This window comes from Peromyscus leucopus, chromosome 1 (genome assembly GCF_004664715.2).
Source record: "Peromyscus leucopus breed LL Stock chromosome 1, UCI_PerLeu_2.1, whole genome shotgun sequence".
NCBI classification, from domain to species: domain Eukaryota; kingdom Metazoa; phylum Chordata; class Mammalia; order Rodentia; family Cricetidae; genus Peromyscus; species Peromyscus leucopus.
The window spans coordinates 107,776,015-107,799,723 of record NC_051063.1 but is presented as its reverse complement, the minus strand read 5'-3'; the positions used below and the strand labels follow the sequence as shown (position 1 = coordinate 107,799,723).

The 23,709-nt window shown below is 55.0% G+C and overlaps 1 protein-coding gene across 1 annotated transcript; it reads right to left on the bottom strand.

Moving 5' to 3' along the window:
• Nucleotides 1-180: 180 nt before the first annotated feature.
• On the bottom strand, nucleotides 181-23,615 carry Usp35 (ubiquitin specific peptidase 35). Its single transcript, XM_028877440.2, has 11 exons — nucleotides 23,278-23,615; nucleotides 16,236-17,017; nucleotides 14,987-15,119; nucleotides 12,967-13,096; nucleotides 12,462-12,563; nucleotides 10,991-11,149; nucleotides 6,197-6,390; nucleotides 4,658-4,751; nucleotides 3,758-3,864; nucleotides 2,051-3,317; nucleotides 181-1,225 (listed from the first exon to the last, which is right to left on the bottom strand). The coding sequence occupies exons 2-11, from the start codon at nucleotides 16,906-16,908 to the stop codon at nucleotides 1,064-1,066; spliced, it is 3,021 nt and encodes a 1,006-aa protein (XP_028733273.1). The 5' UTR covers nucleotides 16,909-17,017; nucleotides 23,278-23,615; the 3' UTR covers nucleotides 181-1,063.
• Between the last annotated feature and the right edge of the window lie 94 nt (nucleotides 23,616-23,709).

Here is a 23,709-nt window from a genome sequence, read left to right as displayed (position 1 = left end):
TCTAGGGCCTAGCACCAAGCACCTCCTTGCTACATCTAAAGTCCCCAGGACAGGGGCACATCCTCATCTTACCTGCCAGGAGCCTGAGTAACAGTCAAGACTGCTTAGACACAAGTGAGCATTCCAGAGGACGCAGACACCACAGTCTCAAGATGGAAGAACAGCACCCTGCACAGGCTTCCGAGAAGCAAGTTTTATTCCTATTTAAGAACACGGGTTTCTTCTCTCCGCTGAGAAGGGGCTATAGTAGTCTCAGGGCACAGTGAGGCTGTGTGCATTGCACAGTTCATACCTACCCAGCCCTCACATTCTATCAGAGGAGCCAAGCCAGCTAGCTTCCTCAAACAATGGCTTTCTGACAGACGAATGTCTTCAGTAAAATAAGGACCCGGACCTTAACTAGACAGGGATGCCATGGCAGCATCTCAGGCACTGAGGCAGGCTGGGGAGGGGAGGGGAAGGGAGGGGAAGGGCAGGTAAGAGTCTCACCTCTGGTCCTGTGCTGTGCTGCCTTCCCTACGTGCCTCAAACACACAGCGGGTGCGGGCACCCACATACCTTGTTCTAAGAACCCCCTGAAGAAACAAGAGGGCGGGCAGAGGGAACAGCCCCCTTCTGGGTGCAAGGGCCTGACTTCGGCTGTGCTTTTCTCCTATGGAGGAGGGGCTGGGTGAAGGAACTAGAGAAAAAGAAGTGCTGCCGGATACAGGACACCAAACTGACACCTGAGCTGGCTGGGCTTTCCAGGATGGGGCCTGCAGGGAGGCAAAGCCCAGGGTGGCCTCATCCGAGTTGCTCCCAGTTAGGACACTTAACCATAGCATCGTAGTATGATGACTGCTTAAGGAGCTTTGGGTTTCAGCTTCTCTGTGCCCTTCAGGCTGTAGACTGACATCCCAGGTGGTCCCTCTCCATCCTCCTTGCCCTCAAAGGGACCTGCTTCACCTTGGGCTTGCCTCCACAGCTCCTACGACCCCAGATGGCAGAGTGTTCTGCCTGGGCCCCAAGCCCCGCCTGGCCCACTCTGAGGTTGGCTGTGACTCCCCACAGGTGGGAGTTCCCCTTAGAAGACCAGTCTGTGGAAGTCACCACTGCCACTGGCCGGATTGCAGCCCCCTGGGGAGCCTTCATCTTCGTCTTTGTCTTCATCGAAGCCCCTACCCCAGTGTGGAGCAGGGAGCGTGGAGATGTAAGCTGCCCTGCTCCGGGCCTCCTTCTCCTGCTCCTAGAAACAGATGAGGACAGGAAGTAGCTTAGCACAACACTGCCAGCATTTCCAGACCCCCCATCACCACCACCACCACCCCCCACACACACACACACCGCCACCTGAGGAGCAAGATGGAGCACTTCAGGTCTAAGAATCTAACTACACTTTCCTCTCAATAATCACTCAAGCCTCTTGGAGAAGAACTTGTTCATACTAGATGACTAGCTGACAAGTGCCTAGGACCTCAAGAAAACCTCTCCAGGCTTCCTGGCCTCAGCTGAGGTCCATCTTCTGCCCATGTAGCAAGTTCTTCCCTGCTAAAATAAGAGCAGCCTCTCAGACTTCACCAAGCCGTATCTCAGCAGCAGGGCCTGATCAATGTAGAAGCGGGCTGGTGTCCCATGCCCTCACGTTCCTCACAGAAAACTCCAACTCCAGGTGCAGGAAACAGAGCCCTGGTAGGGCCACCCCATGGCTGAATATTTTGATACTGCTCTTGACTCTGCTGAGGGAGCCCGAGGCAGTGACAAAGGAGGACATGGGGACATGAAGGCCACTGGAGAAGTGGCCCCTCTGAGAGCCCCAGAAGCAGTCCCTGCCCATTAATTCCACAACTCTCTCCTTGAGCATCATCAGTTTGTGCTATTATTCAGGGTCCATTCCTCTGAGCTTAAGGGATGTGCCTTTCCAGCCTCCAACATACCCCTACTAAGTGCTGAGTGGATGGATTTTAAACTGAGGACAACTCGAAAGAACAGATAACTGGTCTGTGTGTGTGGCTGTGCTGGGCCAAGTCCTCACCCAGGAGTGGCATCTACTGACCCTCAGCAGGGGACTCACCTGCAGGTAGAGGACATTGTCTTTGGAAATGGCCTCCATCAGGTCCTTGTGGAGGGTGGGCTCTGCTCGGACTCTGGGAGAGCCAGGCTCGGCCTCAGGCCCTTCCCTGGGCCGCTGGCGGTAGAAGAGCACATAGGCAGTGTCCTTAGGGAAAAAGGAGGTGACGTTGCTGACCGACTCGAAGGACGAGAAGGACACCCGGGTGTCATTGAACAGGTACCACTGGTTCTCAGGCTCAGGCCTGTCTGTGGATCCCAGGACAGGGGTCGGCCGGGCAGCACCCTCACGGGCGTAGCAGTAATAGTGGCCACTCTCTGAGGACACTCCAGAGTGCACCACCACACTACAGAGGTCATAAGCCTGTCCCTGCCCCCCGGCCAGTGGCAGGCGCAGCAAGAGGGGGATGGTGACATCGTCCAGGATCTTGCGGCGCCGCATGGTACGCAGGTCGAAGGAGAAGCGCAGTAGTGTGAGGATGAGGTAGCGTGGACCCTGGCTCAGCTCCACCACCTTCTCTGCATCCTGCAGGGAGGCGCATGACTCACAGTAGTAACGGTTCTCGGCTGTCAGCCTCTCAGGGGACAGGAAGTAGTTGACCAGGTCCAGTACAGAGCGGGAACCCTCGGGACCACAGACCTGCTCCCTGGGTGGGACGGCAGCATCCCTAGGGGTCCCTGGTCCCAAGCCGTCCCCATCCTTCTCCTTGCCATTCTCAGCTTCCTTTTCCTTTTCATCCTCCTTCTTCTCTTCTCCCTCCTCCTTCTCCTCTTCCCTTGCTCCTTCCTCCTCCTTCTCCTCCTCCTCCTCTGCTGCCTCCTTCTCCTTCCCGGCCTGCTCCCTCTCCACCTTCTCCTCCTGCCCACTCTGTCCACCAGTGCTGATGATGCCCAGTCCCTCTATGTCTAGTCCAGTGCAGGGAGCATCTCCTGTGATGCAGTGCTTCCTCTGCCTCTGTGCCCCTGGAGCTCTGGGAGCCGGTGCCAGCTCCGGGGCTCGCACATCCTCTGTTGGGAGCATCACGGAGCCCAGGCGGCGGTGGCGACATCGCTCGGGAGGAGGGAAGGCCAGAGAGAGGTCTGTGAAGGCCTCCTCCCGGGAGGAAACGTTGAGGCAGTGGAGACAGCATATCCGAGTCACGATCTTGCCTCCGAACATTTTCTCCACAGATGTCGCGCTGGAGCTGGGGAGTTCTTCCGGTGGGGAGGGCAAGCTGGACTGCTTGAGCTTCTGGCAGATCCTCGTCCCGGTTTTTTCCTCTTCGTGAAGCCTAGAACAAGCAGGGAGAGCAGGTGTACACACCTACAAACAGGCCCGCCTCCAGCACACTGCCCACCATACTTCTGACACACGTAAGAGCCTGGCAAGACAATTCCCATCGCTGTATGAAGTGGCATGCTGACACACTTCTGTGTTGACACACTCACCTAGCACGTGCCTACATAAAGATGGACCTAGAGCTGTGTGATGAGGATCAGCACGCTCGGGCAGCACAGTGGATACACATGCACACACTGACAGGCCCCCCCACCAGGCCTCACTTGTACTTCAGCATCTTTGGACACCTATGGTCCACACCTTCCTCTGCCTTTCAGAAGAGCAAGGAAATGTTCCTATTTCCAAAAAGATCCAACCCAGCTCAGAGGGACAAGCTGTCTCCCCAGAATGTTGTTAGGGCCCACACCCCCCTAACCCACCAGCCTTTCTCACCGATCCAGCAGGTACTTCAGATACTCTGAACAGTCCTGCTGGGTCCCAGGGCTGAACCATGGTGTCCAGGACGCAGAGAGGAAGTTCTCAGGAGAGATGGCTGGCCTCTAGGACAAGGCAGGTGAAAGATGGGGTGAGGAGATCAAGCCCCACGCCCAGCAGCAGGCAGTACTATGTTCCAAAGATGCCAGCCTCCTAACCTACAGCCTTCCCCCTTCCAAACTGGCCCTGACTCACATCCCATCCCACAGTCCATGCAGCCCAGGAGTGGGGTGTCATCATCTTGGTGTAACTCTAGGAATGTGCCCTGCCCTCACAGACCACAGTAAGTCTCTCCAGGCCTTTGCTCATTGTTTTCTCTACCTAAAACACCCTTCACTCTCGCCAAAATGAGTCCCCCAGGGTACAGAGGCCTCTTCCATGACACCTTCCCAAAGCCTTGCCTCCTCCACTTCATCGTCACGGGTTGTCCCCTCTGCTGTGTGCTGTCAAAGCCTGTTCTGTTTCCCCTTTCAAGCACCAGACAGAGGCCCTCCCACACCCCTGGCCACGGCTTTGGTTCTGTAAGGACAGAGGTGGTGCTCGTCCACTCAGAGCAGAGACCCAGGTAACTGAGGTGCCTACAATCGGCAGATGGGATGCATTAGTGCCCGGGACTGAACGCTGAAGGGAGGCTGGAGTGGCGCAGCCCAGGAGGAGGCTCCAGGTGCACCCCCTGCCATAAGGACACTGAATGGGCCTGGAAGTCTGGCTATGAACTGGTGCCAGCAGGGGCTGGGGCTCAGCAGCTCAATCCACAGACCGGGAGCTTCTAGCTAGGTTGTGGCAGGTCTCGGAGACATGAACAGCATCAGAGCAGGGCCTGGCATTACCTCCCTGCCCCACTGCACCAGCACGCACCTGACTGTGCTCCAGGAAAGCAAAGAGCCACTGCAGCTTGGTCATCAAGGGCTGTGAGTTGTTCTCAGTCAGGCGGAGCACACAGTGTCGAAAGCTTCGAATGAAATGAGCCCAGGGTGAGCCAAGGCCCCAGGGAGCTGCTACTCCCCCATATCAGGCCCCCCAAGTCTCTGGCATTTGCTCCTGAGGAAGCCAGAGACCAGGGAGAAGATGGCAAACAACTGGCCTGGTGTGGCTGGGGTCATGAACTCTGTAATGGCCTTGGTATGACAACAAATGGGACAAGGCGACCCTTGCCTTCTCTTCCAGCTGACACCCCATGACTCTAGGACTCGAGCATGCCCACTTCAAAGGTGGGAACACTGGTGGACCAGGGTCTCTGCTAACACCACCCCAGGCACTGGCACACTCCGCATGATAACGTGCAAGGACTGCCATTCACTCCCAACCTTGGCCCTCCAACCCATTCCTGTGGCCCCTGCTCAGGGCCCTGGCCCAGAGCCACACCGAGCTAAGTAATAAGCCCGTGCCCTCAAACCAGGTAGGTTCCAAAAGAGGACTTCCATGGCACAAGAGGACACTGCAGGGAGACGGCCCTGGGGATGTGTGTGATCCTGTGGGGTCAGGGTGTCCTCCTAAAACCCACTGTCCCTGAAGCACACTGCCTTCTCAGCAGCAGGTCAGTCCCACATTGTCCACCCAGAGCAATGCAGCACTCAGTGCTCTGTGGCAGGTCTCAGACAAGGTTCAATGCAGACGCTGAGCTCCACAAAGGACTGTAACATCTCAACATCACATGACCACACACAGGCCCAAGGGATTTTTCCAGCAAAGAAATCCTTTTGTTGTATTTCATAGAAGTCTGAGCGTTCCAGAAATCAGAACAACACAAAGTTCACCCCTCAGCAGGCAGTGAGGACAGCAGCAGTCCAACACACCTCAGACACCAGCGCCTGCTTCTGTAGCTTTGAGAAAACTGACTTATGGCCAGAGGCACATCAGAATGAGTGCTTCCTCACAGAGCCAAAGATGGAGCCCTGATGGATTCTGAAGCAAGCCACAAGGTGTACCAGGAGCCATGGGTGATCAAGTGACTTTGTACTTTCTTATGGCACAAAAGGAGGTGTGGCAGCCACACCCATATCAGCCCTGGAGGCTGAGGCAGGTTCAAAGCTTGAGTGGGCTACAGAGTAAGAACCTGTCTCGAGCCGGGCGGTGGTGGCACACGCCTTTAATCCCAGCACTCGGGAGGCAGAGCCAGGTGGATCTCTGTGAGTTCGAGGCCAGCCTGGGCTACCAAGTGAGTCCCAGAAAAGGCGCAAAGCTACACAGAGAAACCCTGTCTCGAAAAATAAAAAAAAAAAAAAGAACCTGTCTCGAATTGGAGGGAAGGAGGGAGAGAGGGAGGGAGGGAGGGAGGGAGGGAGGAAGGAAGGAAGGACGGAAGGAAGGAAGGAAGGAAGGAAGGAAGGAAGGAAGGAAGGAAGGAAGGAAGGAAGGAAAATGAAACAGAGGAAGCAATTACAGAACAGCACCTACTCGGAAGCCATGAATAAGGCCTGAAGGACACTGTTCACGTAGCATGTGTTACCCAAGTTGATTAAGCCAATCTTGCCCGTGTCGGACTTGGCCATGAGCCGAGGATAGAAGCCAGCCAGTTCGCTCTTCTGTGAGGTCCAGGCATCCTGCCCCAGCAGCTGCTTAATTCGGTCCTCATTGGGAATGTGGAGGTCCTGAGGAGGGAACAGTAGACACCAGTGGTAGCTTTAGAGCGGACTTCCTCCAGGAAATCTTCCCAGACTAGAACCCACTCCCCAACTCCCTCCCAAGCACACACTCAGAAGAGTCTAGAAAAGGTGTCTGCAGCCCCTGCTTACAACTCACTCTAGGGTCTCATTCTGATACGTGGGCCTTCTATGTGATCTTTCAGGTGACATCTGAAGGAGTAATTCCCATCTCAGAGACCGAAAAAAAAAAAAAAAAACTAGGATTTGCCAGGTGGTGGTGCATGCCTTTAATCACAGCACTGGGAGGCAGAGACAGGTGGATCTCTGTGAGTTCAAGGCCAGCCTGGTCTATAGGATAGGCTCCAAAGCTACACAAAGAAACCCTGTCTCGAGAAAAAGAAAATAAAAAAAAACCAACTAGGATTCAGCAGAACACTGAACTGTGTAGTAGCATAAACAGTAAGTGACAAAACACGTTTGCTCTGGGCAGAGCTCAGGGGCGACACTCTAAGCTGTGACAACACTGGCTATCCAGATCTAGCGATGCTGAGACCTCAGTTCCAGCCCTCACTCTTGCCTCGGTCTCTCTGATTCAGTCTGGTGACCTTCAGTCTCCTGGGCTGCCGAGAGAAGACACCCTTCTCCCATCGGCCTGGCACTCTATGCTGTCACAGTGATGACCTCACTCTGACTCCCAGTTTGAGATTACAGAGCCAGCTTTCAGTCACTCCCTGGCACTGGTCCTGCGACCTCGGTAAGAGGGTCTGAGGCTCTGAGGTCCTCCTTTGTCACAGGCCCAAGGCTCAGCATGCCTACCCCGGCTATCTCTGTCACACTCAATAGCTGCACCAAGAGGTGTCTGGCCCCAGTTCTAACGGCATCAGAGACAAACACCTACGCACAGCACCCTGCTCTAGCGTGGATGTCAAGGCATTCCCAACCGTTCCCCTAACTGCAGCCATCCGTCCGAGTCAGGCTTCCTGTGGCTGTAATGAAACACTGTGACCAAAAGCAACTTGGGGAAGAAATGGTTTATTTGGCTCACACCTCACAGTGGCTTACACATCATAGACCATCACTGAAGGATGTCAGGACAGGAACTCAAGCAGGGCAGGAACCTGAAGGCAGGAGCTGATGCAGAGGCCATGGAGGAATGCTATGTACTGGCTTGCTCCCCGTGGCTTGCTCAGCCTGCTTTCTTATAGAACCCAAGACCACCAGCCCAGGGATGGCCCCACCCACAATGGGATGGGTCCTCCCACATCAATCACTAATTAAGAAAATGCCCTACAGGTTTGCCTACAGCTGGATCCTCTGAAGATATTTTCTCAATTGAGGTTCCTTCCTCTCTGATGGCATGTTGCCTTAGGGTTTTATTGCTGTAAAGAGACATCATGACCATGGCAACTCTGATAAAGGAAAACATTCAGCTGGAGCCGGCTTACAGTTTCAGAGGTTTAGTCTATTATCATCACGGTGAGAAACATGGTGGGAAGTATGTAGGCAGACATGGTGCTGGAGAGGTAGCTGAGAGTATGTAGGCAGACATGGTGCTGGAGAGGTAGCTGAGAGTTCTAGATCTGTAGACAGCAGCAGGAGAGACTGCTATATGGGGCGTGGCTTGAGCATGTATTGACAACTCACAGGCTGCCTTTGCAGTGACACACTTCCTCCAACAAGGCCACACCTACTCCAACAAGGCCACACCTCCTAATAGTGCCACTCCCTCTGGGCCAAGCACTCAAACACGTGAGTCTATGGAGGCCATACCTAATCAAACCACCACACTTGGGTCAAGTAGACATGAAATGAGCTAGCACATCCTTCCAGCTCCCGAGCACAAAGCCCTAGATCAGTCAAAGGCAACAGGGCTTTGCATTAGCTCACACTTTAGCAATGGCAAGGGGTCTTTGACCACACTGTGCCTAACTCTTGCTTGGTCCTTTCCCAGGATCATTTTTCTGGTACACCAGTTACCTCTCACAGATGATAGTTTTTAAACAGAAAAAAAGTTCGCCGGACAGTGGTGGCGCATGCCTTTAATCCCAGCACTCAGGAGGCAGAGGCAGGCGGATCTCTGTGAGTTTGAGGCCAGCCTGGTCTCCAAAGTGAGTTCCAGGAAAGGCACAAAGCTACACAGAGAAACCCTGTCTTGAAAAAAAAAAAAAAAAAAAAAAAAGTGAGCAGTCCACTGTCTCTTATTCTCTGCATGGAACCCAGTGGGGCTCATCTACTGCAAGAAGGAGCTTCTGTGATGGAGTTGAAGGGTGCACTAATTAATGGGTATAGCAATAAATTGTTACTGTTAATTGTCGGGGTTGGGGATTTAGCTCAGTGGTAGAGCGCTTGCCTAGCACAAGGCCCTGGGTTCAGGCCTCAGCTCCAGAAAAAAAAATAATAAAAAAAAGAAAGAAAAGCTGCCTGTCATCCCAGCCACATGGGTAGTTGCTGAAGGAAGACTACAAGTTCAAAGCTAGCCTGGACAACTCAGATCTACTGAACAAAGAGTGACTCTGCCTGGATTCAAGCCTTTCTGATGTCCCCTGCACACCACTGACATATTGCCAAACTAGACTCCCCTTCCCCACCTGTGTGCCCGTCCCATGACCTAATGGTCAAGGTCAAACGCCTATCCTCCACTCTAGCAGGCTTTTCAGGAAGTTCCCACCACCTACCACCCGTTGTATATACCTCTGCCTTAATTGCACATGGCCTTTTAGAGAGGCTAGCATATATAAGTTATGTAAGATTAGGGGCGGGGCTCTACCTATATGGCCTTGAAGAGAGGCTAGAGTATATAGGTTAGGGAGGATTAGGGGCGGGGCTCTACCTATATGGCCACGGGGAAGCCCTCATCCCTGCTGGGTAAAGACTTTCCTGGTAGAGCCTACAGGAGGCAGAGGATCACCCACACCCTGTCAGTCGCCCTCACCTATGCCCTGTAAGGAGACCTATAAACTCACTGGTTCCCAGGTGTGAACTTGGCAGAACGGGACCTGGGTTTGTCAATAGCTTTTGGCTCCTGGGAAGGATGTTTACAACACTAATTTCTAAGTAAACTCATCTACAATACAACCTTATAGTTCTGGCTTGTTTTGTGTCTGCCAGACAACCCTTGGGTACTATGAGGTTACAAATACTTTTAAAATCAATACCTGCACTGAGAGCAATACCCACACCACCACCACCACCACCACCACCACCACCACCACCAAGTGGTCTAAATTTCAACCCCTAAACCTGGTGATTACAAATTCCTTTATTCCCCCGATAGTCTAGAGTCTACATCAAGCCAGAAAAAATTTCCCAATTTCTGCTTTGGACCACATACATATTTTTTTCTAGACCATTCTTTTTTATCAACACTAAAGCCTTTTTGTTGGCTTTCAAGGGGCTTCACAGTACCACTCCATGGTGGGGATTAATCATGGCTTGTCAACACCAGTTCAAGCCTCTCTGTGTTTGAAGTTGGCCATGTTACTGAGCTTCCTACCCTGCCCTCAAGGCATCATCCTCGAGGGCCCCCTCACCATTTGGGAACTCAGTTTTCTCTTCCTTTGGAGCTCCCTGGAGATTTCCCCTCACTCTTTTGCAAGATCAGCTCTGTACTTTAAAGGATGTCTGCTATGGGGCTGGAGAGATGACTCACCAGTTAAAAGCACTAGCTGCTCTTGCAAGGGCTGAAAGCAGTTTCCACATTCACAGCAGGACATGGCTCACATGGCTACCTGTCATTCCAGCTCCAGGGGATCTGATGCCCTCTTCTGGCCTCTTTATACACACACACACACACACACACACACACACACACACACACACACAAACACACAGTTTAAAAATAAATCCTTTTAAAAGACGTCTCTCTGTCTCAACACACATGCCCAGATGTTTTGTGGAGAAGTGGCCCAGGCATCCGGTCTGCTGTGCTGTGGGAGTGAAGCATCACATCAGAGGCTCTGAAAGAGGCCTTCACCTCCACTTGGGCCCTCTCCCTGTATCAGTGGTCCTTAGATGAGACTTCCTGGAAGCAGATCTATTGCCCCAAAGGGCTTCAAAAGCTCCTCCAGGAAGACATCTTGGTTTGCTTTGTGCCTGGGTCCCCAGAGCCCAACCTCAGCTTGGCTGAGGGCAGGACACCAGCCTGGTCCTGTTAGCCAGGCATCACTCCGTTCGTTCGGGAGTGCTCAGGAGCCACCGAGAGGCCCTGGGGAGCCCTGGGGAAGGAAGGGAGGTGGACGCTGACAGCCCAGGGAAGGCTCACTGAAAGCAGTCTTCAAGACCACTTTCAACGGTAAGTAGGTACTGCGACCCATTATCTTGTCTGCTAACTAAAAACAAGAAAATTCAAATAAGACAAAGCAGGAGCTATGGCTCCGGTGGAGGAAGGGGTTAACAGAGGGACCAGCCCACACAAAGGCCCAGGGCACACATGAGAAAAGACCCCAGTGGGAGCCGTGGAGACCTCCATGCTCCTGAGGCACACAATGGCCCCATAGAGCTGACAGGAAACAGCAGGGGTTCAGATGGTGGAGGCTGCTACCAAGCCAAGGTATAGCCTCAAAGAAGGCCCAAACGGGCTCATTTGTCAAAGAGGCTGTCCACTCACCTTAATGGCTTCCATGACAGGCTCATACAGGTCTGGGAAGCCTGGGAACCGAAACACCATGCAGTGCACCAGCTCTGCCAGCTGCTCCAGACAGCTGGTCCCAGAGTTCGAATCCTCCTTGACCAGAGAGGCCACCATGGGAGGAATGTGAGGGAGAAGCTACAAGAGAGAAGGAGGGTTAGCTCGGGTGCCAGGCTACCCAGCTGAGGCCTGGGCTGAAAAGAGGAGCTTCTGCGGGTTGAAGGTACACTCATGTGACCAACGTCCTCCTCCACTAGGTAGAGCTGAGTTCCATGGGAAGCAATTTTCCTTATAAGACCTATGATCTGCCTCAGTCTCTTTATCTGCAAAGCAAGATAAATAATTCCTTCCTCACAGCTGTGAGGTGGCCAGCTGTTCAACCTCACCCAGCCAACCTTCCCTAAGAGCCACAGGCCTCTCTGGCCCGCAGCAGATGCTCAGGCCGGGTCAGCCATCTGGGTGAGCTGAGCAGCATGAGCACCTTGTTTGTGTTATATTTTGGAGGGGGGGGAGCTGATGGTGCTGGAGACAGTACCCAGGGCCCAGTGTGTGCCAGGCAAGAGTGCCACCACTGAGCTACACCCCCTGGCCCAGATAAGCTGTGTAACCTGTCAGGATTTCATGGTGGGTTTCAGAAGGTGGTGTCTGAATCAGGTCCATCTCAGTCCAAAGCCCATTCAGTTCCCCAGCATTAGGGAGTTTCAATCAAACCCCTTAGGGTATTATATCCCAATGTCATAATGGATAGCTGGGCCACAGGAGCACAGGACACTGGTCACATGTTTATATATGGCAGGCTCTAAACACGTATCACCTCATTCCTCTCCCATCCTTGGGGTTTACCGCCATTCCAAATTAAGGTCGCCACAGTGACACTTGTCCCCATCCCTGGTTCTGATCTTTGTTCATTTCAACAAACTGGAAAGCACAGGGTTAACTGCTGTGTCCAGTGTGAGGGCCTCAGAGAAGGAGCCCCTCCCTGAAGAGAGCCTGGAGGACAGGAAGAGGAGCCCGAGCTAGAGGTCAGGCCAATGAGTGCTGGTGAGTAACAAGAGGGACAGGTGCTTGGGAGTCACACCAACTCGGCCGGAACCTCCCTGTCCACCTGCTGTGGGGACCAGCGACTTGCTAACCCTCTCCCCCATGCCGTTTCTTTATCTCCAGAAGGAAGGCCTGTCTGGACGCCAGGTGAGTGAGCATCTGTAGCACCATTCCTGACACCTGACCCTGAAGAGCTGTAGCTGTCCCTGAGCCAGGCTCTGTCATTCTACAGTGTGCTCGTGGGAGTCACACGTCCTCTGGCTTCTTCCATCTCCCATCTCTACCGCAGGGCTTAAGCCTCCCGTGCTAAGAAAGATGGAGCGTTTTGCTTCAAAAGCCCCAACTCCCTGACTCCCCGCAGAAAACCGTGTTGGGTCTCAGGCAGGCCAGAGAGCAGCGGGGCCCTTACCAGGTGGAAGGCCTCGTGGGAGTGCTGGAAAGTCAGGAGCATGTACTTGAGGACAGACAGGGCAGCCCCCCGAACGATGGGGTACAGGAGCTTAGAGAAGACCTGAAAAAGAGTTCACGTCAGGGGCCCCCAGACCTGAGCCACTCCCAAAAGCCCAGCGCGGCCACCGTGGACCCTGAAAGGGAAGCGGAGACACAGAGCAGTGGAAGCAGCGGGCTGACGATGAAGCAAGAGCAGAGACGGACCTCGCGGCTGGATGGGGCAGCACGTGACGGACTGGGCAGCCGGGGTTAGTGAGTGATGGGTAGGTGGGCAGACACCTGCCCTGGAGGAAGGGTCAGAGTAATGGAGCTGGAATCTGAGGCCCGGAGAGGAGCAGTGAATTAGCCCCGTCCCACGGGGAGCTTGGTTGGGACCCCAGGCCCCTGCATCCCACACCTGCACTGCTCCCAGAAGAGACCAGTGGGAAAGGCCACAGGCCGGGGTTCGGACAGGGGCCACCAACCTTCTCAATTTTGGCGAGCGAAACCTCGATCAAGATGCTGAACTTCTTAACGGCAGCCAGGCCCTTGAGAAGGGCAATGATCCACTTGTCAATGTTCTTCCCCAGGGGCCAGGACACCCAGTCGATCATCCTGGTGGGGGGAGTGACCGTGATACAGGGACAAGGGAGGCCCCGAAGCCAGAGAAGGGCAGCCCAGGGCTGGCCATGAGGTCCTGACTCACACCTGCAGGGGCACTTGGGTCTTAGGACTAACAGGACCCTCCTTCAAACGCAAATGAGCCCAGAGACACACCCAGCAGAAGCGGCTCACAGTCCTCCAGCACAGTCCTCCAGCGGGAAGGCAGGCCCTTTCTCCCACTGTACCAACTACAGGGGAGAAGGGACTTCAGGCTATCCTGGCCAAGAGCTCCACCCTGGGGCTGAGACCTCTGGTTCCCTCAAGTCCCTGCTGGGGACCAGGGCAAAGCGCTTCCCCTCTCTGAGCCTGGACTTCATCTGCAAATGGAGACAGCCCCCCTCCTGAGAACTATCACATTAAGAGGGCAGTGTCGACCAACACCAGGCCCGTGTGGATTGCGCTTGGGGTGGGTGTGTGGTAATGCTCAGGAAAAGAGCACCACTCAAATACCGAACTGACTGGGCCACGAGGAGGAGAATAATAGTACTTAGGAAAGTTCCCATGGTGCTGTCCTACACCTCACATGGCGGCTCACTTTCACCTACTCCCCAGCATATTCTCTGATGGGCGCAATGGCGACCACTTTAGAGCTGAGGAGACTATATGGCTATTAGGAGACTTGCCCCTCCTGCCTACACCCTTACCCACCCTATCCCCCCCACCCGCCTACATCCCCCCCCCTCCACAGGGTTTCCCTGTGTAGTTTCGATGCCTGTCCTGGATCTCGCTCTGTAGACCAGGCTGGCCTCGAACTCACAGAGATCCGCCTGGCTCTGCCTCCTGAGTGCTGGGATTAAAGGTGTGCGCCGCCACCCAGCCCCAGCCTACACTCTTACCCACCCCCTTCCTACCTACACCCTTACCCACCCCACCACACCACACACACACACACACACACACACACACACACACACACCACTCTTACCCACCCCCTCCTGCCTACACTCTCACCCACTAAAGACAAGGGATCCAGGAAAGCCCTATGGAGAGGGTGCTCTGTGCATGGGTGCAGGAAGAACGGCAGAGGGAGGCATGCCAGGTAGATGGCGTCTGCACAGGCCCAGGCCTGAAGAGAGGAATGCGGGCAGCCTAGCCAGGGTCACAAGGCAGGCAGGTCAAGCTAGTCCACTGGGGTGACAACATTCAAATGAGTAAGGGGAATAAACGCAGATTCAGTGAGTGGAAAAGCACCCAAACTCTGCTTCTGGGCTTTTCCAGACTCACAAAGCACACCAGAAACTACCTTCACCGTGTGTGTGTGTGTGTGTGTGTGTGTGTGTGTGTGTGTGTGTGTGTCTTCATGCGTGTGTACGCTCTCACACACCTACAGAATGGAATCTAATGGACAGCAGGTGTTCTCTGTCATCACTCATCTTAAGGGTCTCCCACTGAGCCTGAAGCTGACTGGCCATCGAATCCCAAGGATCTGCCCATCTCTGCCTCCTCAACACTAAAGTCACGTGTATGCACGGCCATGCCAGGTGGTGGGTACTGTACTCAGGTCCTCAGGGGCAAGTATTCTTAGCCACTGAGCCATCTCCTCAGCCCGTTTTTACCTTCTCATACTACCAGGCACATCTACTTCTCATAGAGAGGGAAACTGAGGCCAAGAGTTCAGAGTCACCCGCTAGTACCTAGTCTGGTGTTATCACTGGTATCAGACTGTGTCCTTTACATCCAAGCCAAGGCCAAACAGAGAAGTACTGCAGAATTCACAGATGAGTCAACAGGCATGAGAGCCTGGCCTCTGACCACCGATAGCCTGGGTCCCCACCCAGAGTCAAGAGCTTCAGAGAAAAGTGAGGGAAAGCCCACCCCCGACCCACTACCCTCAGCACCCACCTGCTAATGGCAGTCAGCATCTGGGAGTCTGTCACACTGTCATCATTGCTGAGGTTGCGGACCACCCCATCCATGAGCTCCAGTGGGAGGTGCTGGACCACACTGGCCAAGGCGCTGGACGGCGGCTCCTCCTCTGGAACAGGGCTAGACTGAGCTCTCCACAGCCTCATGCCACCACTACTTAGGCTGGGCCTCTGCAAGTGACACATGGGGCCACCTCCCCTCCCGCTACAGCATCCAAGTCTCTGATCCCATCGAAGGCACTCATTCAAAAACCCTTCGCTGGCATATGCTGACACCAGGAGGAAGCACCAAGGCCCAAATGTGCATGTAAAGAAAAGCCCTTCAGCCGGGCAGAGGCAGGCAGATCTCTGTGAGTTCAAGGCCAGCCTGGGCTACAGAGCGAGTTCCAGGACAGGCGCAAAGCTACACAGAGAAACCCTGTCTCAAAAAAACAAAAACAAAAACAAAAGTCCTTCAGAAAAGTTAATGCTGGAGCTAGCCTAGGGAGAAAAGGACATTCCAGGTGCAGCTACACAAAGGTGGAGATGTGAGAAGGCACATTTAATGCCAAACTCCTTTGCAATCGTTTAGGAGACAGGCTCCCGAACACAGGCTGGCCTTGGCTCTTCCCTGCTTCCCCCTGCCCAGCCCTGCGATCAGGGAAATCACAGACCTCAGATCACTCATCCACACTAGAATCTAAGATCCACTTCTGCTGGCGACTGGACGTCAAGATTCCAGAGTTCAGGGGCTGGAGAAACGGCTCAATGGCTAAAAACTCTTGCTGTTCTTGCAGAGGACGGAGTTCGGTTCCCAGCATCCACACGGTGGCTCACAACTGTCCTTAAACTCCAGTTCCAGGGGTCGGTGCCCTATTCTGACCTCAGCGGGCACCAGACACACAGGTAGAACACTCATACACATGAAATAAAAATAAAATTTTTTTAAAGATACACTCTGAGTTTAGGTATCGCCTGCAAGCTCCCCTGCTGCCTGATGCTAATGGCTCCAGAGGAGCCTTCCTGACCCAAAGCCCACGACCCACCATTCTGCCCTGCCAAACTGATCTCATCCTCCGCCCCACGTGGTGTGTTCCCGGCATTTCCAGCCCCATCATGGGATGACACCCACAGCAAAGACCCAAGGTAGATCTGCTCACTAAAAATGAGCATCGCAGTCCGCCGGTATGTGCAACCCGCATCAGGGCCAGCCCGAGTTCCCGCCCCAGCCTGGGCTGCCCACGCACCTGTGCAGGAGATGACCGCGAACAGCTCCTTGAGGCAGGGCAGGATGGCGGCGGGCTGGGCTCGCCAGAGCTGAGCTAGGAGCCCGCTAACCTGCTGGGCCTGCTCCAGGAACTCCACGGCGCCCTCCTCGCCCTCGGCTGGGCAGCGGAAGCGGCCCAGGCAGCGCACCAGCTGCTGGCAGAAGAGCAGGCGGTGCGCGCCGTCGGGTACGCAGCGCGGGTGGCGCGCCAGCAACCGGGCGACCTGCGCGCAGGTGGCGGGCCCGGGACGCTCGCACACGGTGCGCAGCACCTCGCGCCGCAGCAGCGCGAACACCTCGTCGGCCGCGGGCCCGTCCGGCAGCAGCTGCAGCCCCAGCTGCACGCAGGCCAGCGCGCGCGCCCCCGGGGGCCCCGCGCCGCCCTGCAGCAGGCGCAGCACGCGGCGCGCGCTGAAGAACTCGGCGAAGACGTCGGGGTGGTGGCGCCCCGCCACGTGCAGCAGCTGGCAGCCCACGCGGCGCGGCAGCTCCTCCGCGCCACCCACGTAGAGGCGCGCGCCCAGGGCCAGCAGCGCCAGGCACTGCTCCCGCTCCAGGGGCTGCCGCGCCGCCTCCAGCACGCGCCGCACCAGCCCTTGCTTCACGCTCGCAGGGTAGGACGAAGTCACCACGGCCTCCAGGATCTTGTCCATGACGACGGCCACGCGCTGCTGGGGGCAGGGAGCAGGGCAGCGCTCTGACACACACCCGGTCCAGGTCCCTGGGTGCTCACGCTGCAGAAGGGCCTCGGTTTGCTTGCCTCTAAAATGGAACACGAATATCTTGATCACAAAGAAGTAGTACAGAATGGCACCTGCCCAGCCCCTGGGAGTCCCAGCTCTGGCTGCTGGGCGCCTTCTCCCCGCCTCCCTGGTGACTACAGACACTCTTGAAATAGGTGAGTGTTGGCTCTGGGAGCAGCAGTAAGTGGTCTTGGGTAAGCCACACGGGACCGGGAGGGCAGGGGGAGGGGAGCGGACTGGGCCCCGCCCGAGATCCTTTTCTCAGATCACCTACAAGTTTGCAAAGTTCTCCTCTTGGTGAGCGCTGTGCCATTTGCCTGATTCATCCGGTCTCTAAGCCCTTGCCTCTAACAGTCACCGGGCAAACTTCTTTTCCTAAAAGCCTACAACACCTGTCCGAGGTGAACCCACGCCCGGTCTGTAATAGCATCCTTGTGGGGGGTGGTATTATCAATTTGATAGGACCTAGAATCACCTGCGAGACAAGCTTCTGGGCACACCAATGAGGGATTTCTGCCTCTGGTCAACTGTGGGGGATTATCTCGATTGGTTTGAGGTGGAAGACCCACCCACTAGTCTCTGGGTTGGAATCCTTAACTGTATAAGGGGGAGAAAGAGACCTGAGTAAAGGTCCTCGTCGCTGTCATCGTCTTGGGCGTGCAATGACGACCAGCTGCTTCAAGTTCTGCCCCAGGACCACCCCACCCTGAAGCCGTAGACCTCTGAGGGAGTCACCAGAAATCCTTTCACCCTTAGGTTGTATTTTACCACAGCAACTGGAAGACATTAGGATTAAGCCTGGGTCCCTTCTCATGGCGGCCAACACTTAATGCTAGGGTCATCCCGATGCCCTTCACTGACCCTCCCACCCAGCCTGGCTCCACAGCCCTTCACCCCCAGGGCCCTACCTGCTTCTCCAGCCTCAGCCCCTGCTCTTTGTCCACCCCCTTCCTCTCCCTGCTTGGTGTGGTGGTTTGAATGGCTCACGGTGGAATAAGTATTCCCCATAGGAAGAAATGTTTAGGAAGAGGTAGGAGGCGCGGTCTTGTTGGGGGTGGTGCATCACTGGGAGGTTTCACAAGTTAGCTTTCTCTGCCTCCTGCTTGCTGAACAAGATGTGATGCCTTTGCTTACCCATCGGGGACTCGAACACTCTGAAACCATAAGTCCGAATTAAACACTTTGTCTTTTTGTTTTGTTTTTCAGAGCTGAGGACCGAACCCAGGGCCTTGTGCTTGCTAGGCCAGCACTCTACCACTGAGCTAAATCCCCAACCCCTAAACACTTGGTTTTGTAAGTTGCCTTGGTCATGGTGTTTTATCACAGCAATAGAAAAGTCAGACACTTGGCTGGCACTCCAAAAAAGCCTCACCTGACCTTCCTACCTGCTTCAGACCTCCTGGTTAAACACTCAGAACATCCTACCCAGCTCCTCTACAGCACTTGGCTGGTATCAGCCTCCCCACCACATTAAAAATGGTTCCTGAAGTCAAGTTTTGATTATCTCCCCAGCACCTGGCAAGTGGCTAGCACACAGTAGGCATGTGTTGGGTGAGGAAGGTCCTTACCGCCCTGTGGCATAAAAGCCCTCCACCTGGGCTGTTCTCCGGACTCCTCCACACTGACCCATTCTAACTCCGGAGTCCCAGGCTGAGTTTCATAGTACAGCTGGCTCACTTCTTATCTAGCTCTCACCTAAGAGAAGGCAGGGCCCTTTCTCTGCATAATCCTACTCTGGGCAAAGCCCAACTTATAGTAGATGCTTCATTTACTGCCCCAAAATTACTGAAGCTTCCTTCACATTGCAGCTGGGTGAAGACAGTCGAGCACTTCCTGGACAATGGGCCAGAAACCTGATGCAGAACCTGAGCCGTTCTGGAGCTGTCTCTGGAGATGCACACTTCTGGGTCCTACCTCTGAACTGTGCCCCACCATTACTGCATGTCTCTTTCCAGGGGCCCCTCTGTTTACGTCTGTCTCAGGGTGTGAGCTCCCTGGTACAGGGACCAAGCTTACGTCTCAGTGGCTGGCATCTCCCACACCAAGTTCGAATCTTTGGCGGTCAGTGGTTGGAGGGTCCACCACAGCCCAGGTCAGTGGCCCCCAAATACTAGCCTGGCTGCCTCAGAGTCAGCAAGCCTCCAGCACAAGTGCGCTTAGCGTCTCACTGTGGAGCTTCATTTGTTTGATGGTGCTGGAACTGAACCGAGGGCCTCACGCACCCTAGGAAGCACCAACATTAGCCTAAGCGGCACTGCTCAGCTGCCGTTTCCATTCTGCCACTCGCTCCTGCCTTTTATATTTTGCTGTTGTTTGAAATGTAAATTTAAGTTGCTTGATATTTTTGTTTTCAGACAGAGTCTTGTGGGACTCGGGCTGGCCTAAAACTCACTAAATAGCTATGGACGGTCTTGAACTCCTGATCTTCCTGCTTTCATCTTTCAAGTGCTAAAATTACAGGCATGAATTACCCTGCCTGGCTTCTTGGGGGGGTTGTTTGTTTGTTTGTTTGTTTGTTTTTAGATGAGGTTTTACTCTGAAGCCCAGGTGAACCTGAGTCTCATTACTCTGCCCCTTGAGCCTCCCACTGGTTGGAAGGGGCTATGAAAAGGAACAAGACGCCCTTGGCATGGTGCTGGATACGAGGAAACTCTCAAGAGACATCAATTCCCACTGCCTCGGAAGCAAAGTCTGGGGTCCTTAAGGAGGCTGAGCCTAGTGGAAGAAGCAGATGTGGAGAGAGAGCAACAGGCAGCGTAAAGGGCGATCTGCGGGCCTTGAGGTTGGGGTGCCACGCGCTGGCTCCCCAGCACCACACAAAGAATTAACAAGAAACAGAATGGCACCCCCACCACCATGTCACCCTGGGCCCTCTTTCTTAGGCAGGACCTAGGACAAGGCAGTTGCTGTCTTCAACCTCCTCCGCCCTGTAGACTAGTGGGTGGGTCATGCTTTTTAACCCAGGCTGCCAAGAAAGCCCAGCATGCACACTGCTAAGAAGAAACCTTAATCAATGAGATTTTGGCATCATGTATAGAGGGCAAGGGCATAGGGCAGGCACAAATGGAATTCTGGAGCCAGAGAAGGTTCTAGAAGACGATTTAAAATATTAAAGTAGAAATGGAGACCTGCACTGTGTGACCTTGAGTGAGGCATTATATATATGGGCTGCTTTTCTCGTTTTAAAAATGGGGATAGATGGCATGAGATGAAACCACAGAAACCGAACGATCAAAGCCCTGCAGCAGTTCCCTGCCAGTTTACCTGACACTACATGGGGTGGGCTGCACGTGGCAGCTGGAAGCCCCGCCCATCAGGACCACCCAAAGTTCCCATCACCAAAGCCAGCCTTCCTCAGTCTTCGGCCTCTCCACAAAGCACAGGGCTTACTACCTGCGCCAACGCCTATGCAAGCAGTCGGGTCAGCTGTCACCATGGTTACCAGTAAACCCACTCGGTGATATCTTGGATGCATTCACGCACAAGAGCTTCAGAGGTTTTGACTTCACCTGACGCCAATCGCAGACCAGAGAAAGAGGGCAGGAGTGGGGGGTAGTGGGGACACATTTCCACGACACAGCGGAATCAGCTGTCATTCTTCCCCTCCCGGAAGAAGCTGTTGGCCACCTCTCTCGGAAGAGGAGGAGGAGGAGGCCGGGTTACCCAGAAGGGGCAGCTGGTCCACACAGGCTCTGAGTCCAGCCAGCTGGTCCACACCAAGTCCAGCAGCCCTCCTCCCTTCCAGAGACGGGTCCAAGGCTTCCGCTCAGAACCACAGGCTCACCTGGGGCTAGCTTCTTCTAGCACCTCAGTTTTCTCGCTGGAAAATGGGAACTGTTCTGCCTCTGCCACTCCTAGGGTTGGGCCAGTGTTTAAAAAAATAAAGATGGTGGCTTAGGCAGACATGAGTCTCTTATTGGCCCTCTGTCATGGAGGGAACACACACATACTGTGAGGGGAAGGAGGCGAGCACTGACTGCCAGCTGCCTCTAGGAATTCCCTCAATTCAACTGTTTCCACTCTTCCCCCAGCATCGGCTCCTCTTTATCCCCTGCCTGGACGAGGACAGGATAGTTTTCTAAACCTCATTCCCTCATTTGATCCATCCTCCACGAAAGGCACAAGTCCTGGAGGACGGCAGTCAGGTTTTTCATTTAGCCCGACACAGCCACCATGATGGCCTTGGCTATAGAGGAATGGACTCCCTCACCTCCCAGCCTCTGAGACCCAGATGGAAGATGACTGGCCACTTACTTCTTGGCCTTTCCCAGCCAAGGCTGATGCCCTCGCCCAAGCCCTGGGCTTGTGCCCTCACACTGCCAGCCTGTCAACCTGGGTGTCCAGGCACTTTCTGTGTGTATGCTCCAGGGCCACCTGGAAGAAGCCACACCCCTCCCAGGAGGCCCTGAGCCTTCGTCTGTCCCTTGAACAAGCCTTGGCATTCCAGCTGTGTGCTGACAGTTCCCTGCTTCTGCTTGGGGGACCTGGCTCTTCTCTATTATCACCTGGGGGTCTGTGGAGAGGGAGAAAGAGTCTGCGACCTCTAGTGATCAGCTCAGCCTTCGTCACCTCCTCAGCCTCTCTTTGGCCCCAACTCTCTCAGCAATGCCCTCATATTAACCTCATTGCTGGAAAGTTCCCTCTTGCCAGGCTACTCAGAACCTCGAGGCCACTAGCCCCCTCCGACAAAGCCCACACTCGGAAGCCTAGCACTGGGGCTGTCTTCAAGACATGACACTGACGGGTCATCGATGGGACTTTGAGAAGGATTTGTGTTTTTTGTTTTTTTTTTTTTTCCCTGGTGTTCTCTCTGTGGGGAAGGGTTTGTCTCCTCTTCTCTCCTGGCTCGTTCTGACTCATCCAGCAATGCCCAGCTTGCAGGCCATTCCTTGTCCCTCCACAGAGCGAGTCTCTGAGCCCTGGCTCCACGGCCGCCTTGGCTCCTTCATCCTCTGCAGTCCTGACTGGCTCCAGCACTCTCTCACCCACCTGGCTAGGCTCTGATGCTGTAGGAAGGAGATCCAATCCTGTTCTGTACGCAGTGCCCAGGATGGGAGTGTGCCCAAGCACAGAGGTGGCCATGAAGGTGTGCCTAGCTATTGATGAGAGAGACCTGTGACACCAATACGCGGTAAAATCCAGGATGTGAGCAGAAAAGTAGCTTCCAGAGACAGGCTTAACCTTGACTACAGCCCCTGGCCCTCCTCTGCCTGGGCCTGGTCTCTAATATCCACAACCCTGGAACCTCTGTGAGACACCCCACAGAGGCCTCCTTAGCCACTCCTGAAATGATCCACACAAGCAAGGCAGAATAAAAACCCTGTTCCTGGTTAGCCCTAGGTCAGCTGTTCCCAGATCTCCTCAAAAGGGGGAGGGAGGGTCTGTAGGTCCCTGCCCTGTGGGTTTGTGGGGGGGGGGGGATTCATCTTCTCTCAGTCCCTCACATTCACCCCCCACACCTTGACTCCCATGGGTGTCAGGGCTCCCAGGGGGCACCGCTCGTCCCTGGGGTCTCTGAGCTGCAGAATGTCAGCTTTTTAACTTAGTGTCTGACTACGGCAGATCCGATGGCACCCTTCCCTCTAGGAGGCCTTGTCTGCCCCCCCCCCCCAGCAGGGTCCTGAGTGAGGGTTTTGCTGTGCCCTATTACTGAAGAGGAATGAGAGGAAGGAAAGGTGACAGGACCATTGTTCCGCCTCTGGGACTGGCCACACTCACCCCTGCCTACAGAACTACCCCTCACTAACCTCTGCTGACCCAGCCCCCACTCCCAACCCAGACTTTCTGGGAGGGAAGACTCGAGCTTAAGCTTCGGCTCTCCAATCTGCAAGGGTTGTCAAGGGTCCCAGATTCCGGGAGGCTAAGACCACCAGACAGCCTCTGGATCCTCGGTTTGTGCTCCCGCTGGACCCTCTCCCTTCCTTATGCCCCGCACCCCTGCCCAGCCCAGACTGGGACTGGGGTTTCTCCACAAAAACATTGCCAGGCTTCGTGGTACTAGGTATGTGTGCTCTCAGTACTGAGTGGGGCAGGCGCTGGACCACCTCTACTATGTTCAGTTGATGAAGATGGTTAAGGCTCAGAGAGGGGCAGTACTAGCCCAAGGTCACACAGCAAGGCCCAGAAGAACCTAGACCTCCCACCTCCCAATCTCGTGCTCTCAGAACCCCGTAGGTAAGTATGGGGTCCTTGAAACAGTCTCTGCCCCCCCCCCCCCACCTCTGCCACCAGCACTCACACCCAGGGCCCCCTTACCTCATGGACTTCAGCGGGCCTTACCTCAGAACCCACTCCTGGGCGGGGCGCTTGGGCCAGGCTTGACTAGGCAGGGCCAGGCTAGGTCAGGGCGGGTCCTCCGCTCCCCTACAGAGGGGTCCCAGACCTGAGGGATGCTGCTGCCACAGTGATGTCCAACTCCACCCACCCCGCTCCGCATAACCCTAGATGGACCTGGGCAGGGAAACTCTGCTGCGCGGTCGCTGGGCTGCGGGACGGAGCCAGGGTGGGGGGGGAGGGGCGAGGTGCGGGAAACTGGGCGGAGCCAGAGCGGGGGCTACCCCGCGAGCTGCCAGTCCGGCCGCGTCCCCTTTAAGGCCAGCTGGCCCGAGTGCGGGTGGGGCGGGCCAGTAGCGGGCTGGCTTTCTGCGTTGACTCCTGGGAGATGGAGTCCGGCGGGGCGCCCGGCGCGGCGGGGCTCAACAAGGAGACTAC

Excerpts from the sequence above, each read along its gene's own strand:
- Usp35 (XM_028877440.2), bottom strand. The coding sequence starts at position 16,908 with ATGGACAAGATCCTGGAGGCCGTGGTGACTTCGTCCTACCCTGCGAGC. Across the intron at positions 4,752-6,196 it reads GCCTTATTCATGGCTTCCGA|CTTTCGACACTGTGTGCTCC; the intron begins GTAGGTGCTGTT and ends TTTCATTCGAAG. Across the intron at positions 3,318-3,757 it reads CTGAAGTACCTGCTGGATCG|GCTTCACGAAGAGGAAAAAA; the intron begins GTGAGAAAGGCT and ends TGCTTGTTCTAG.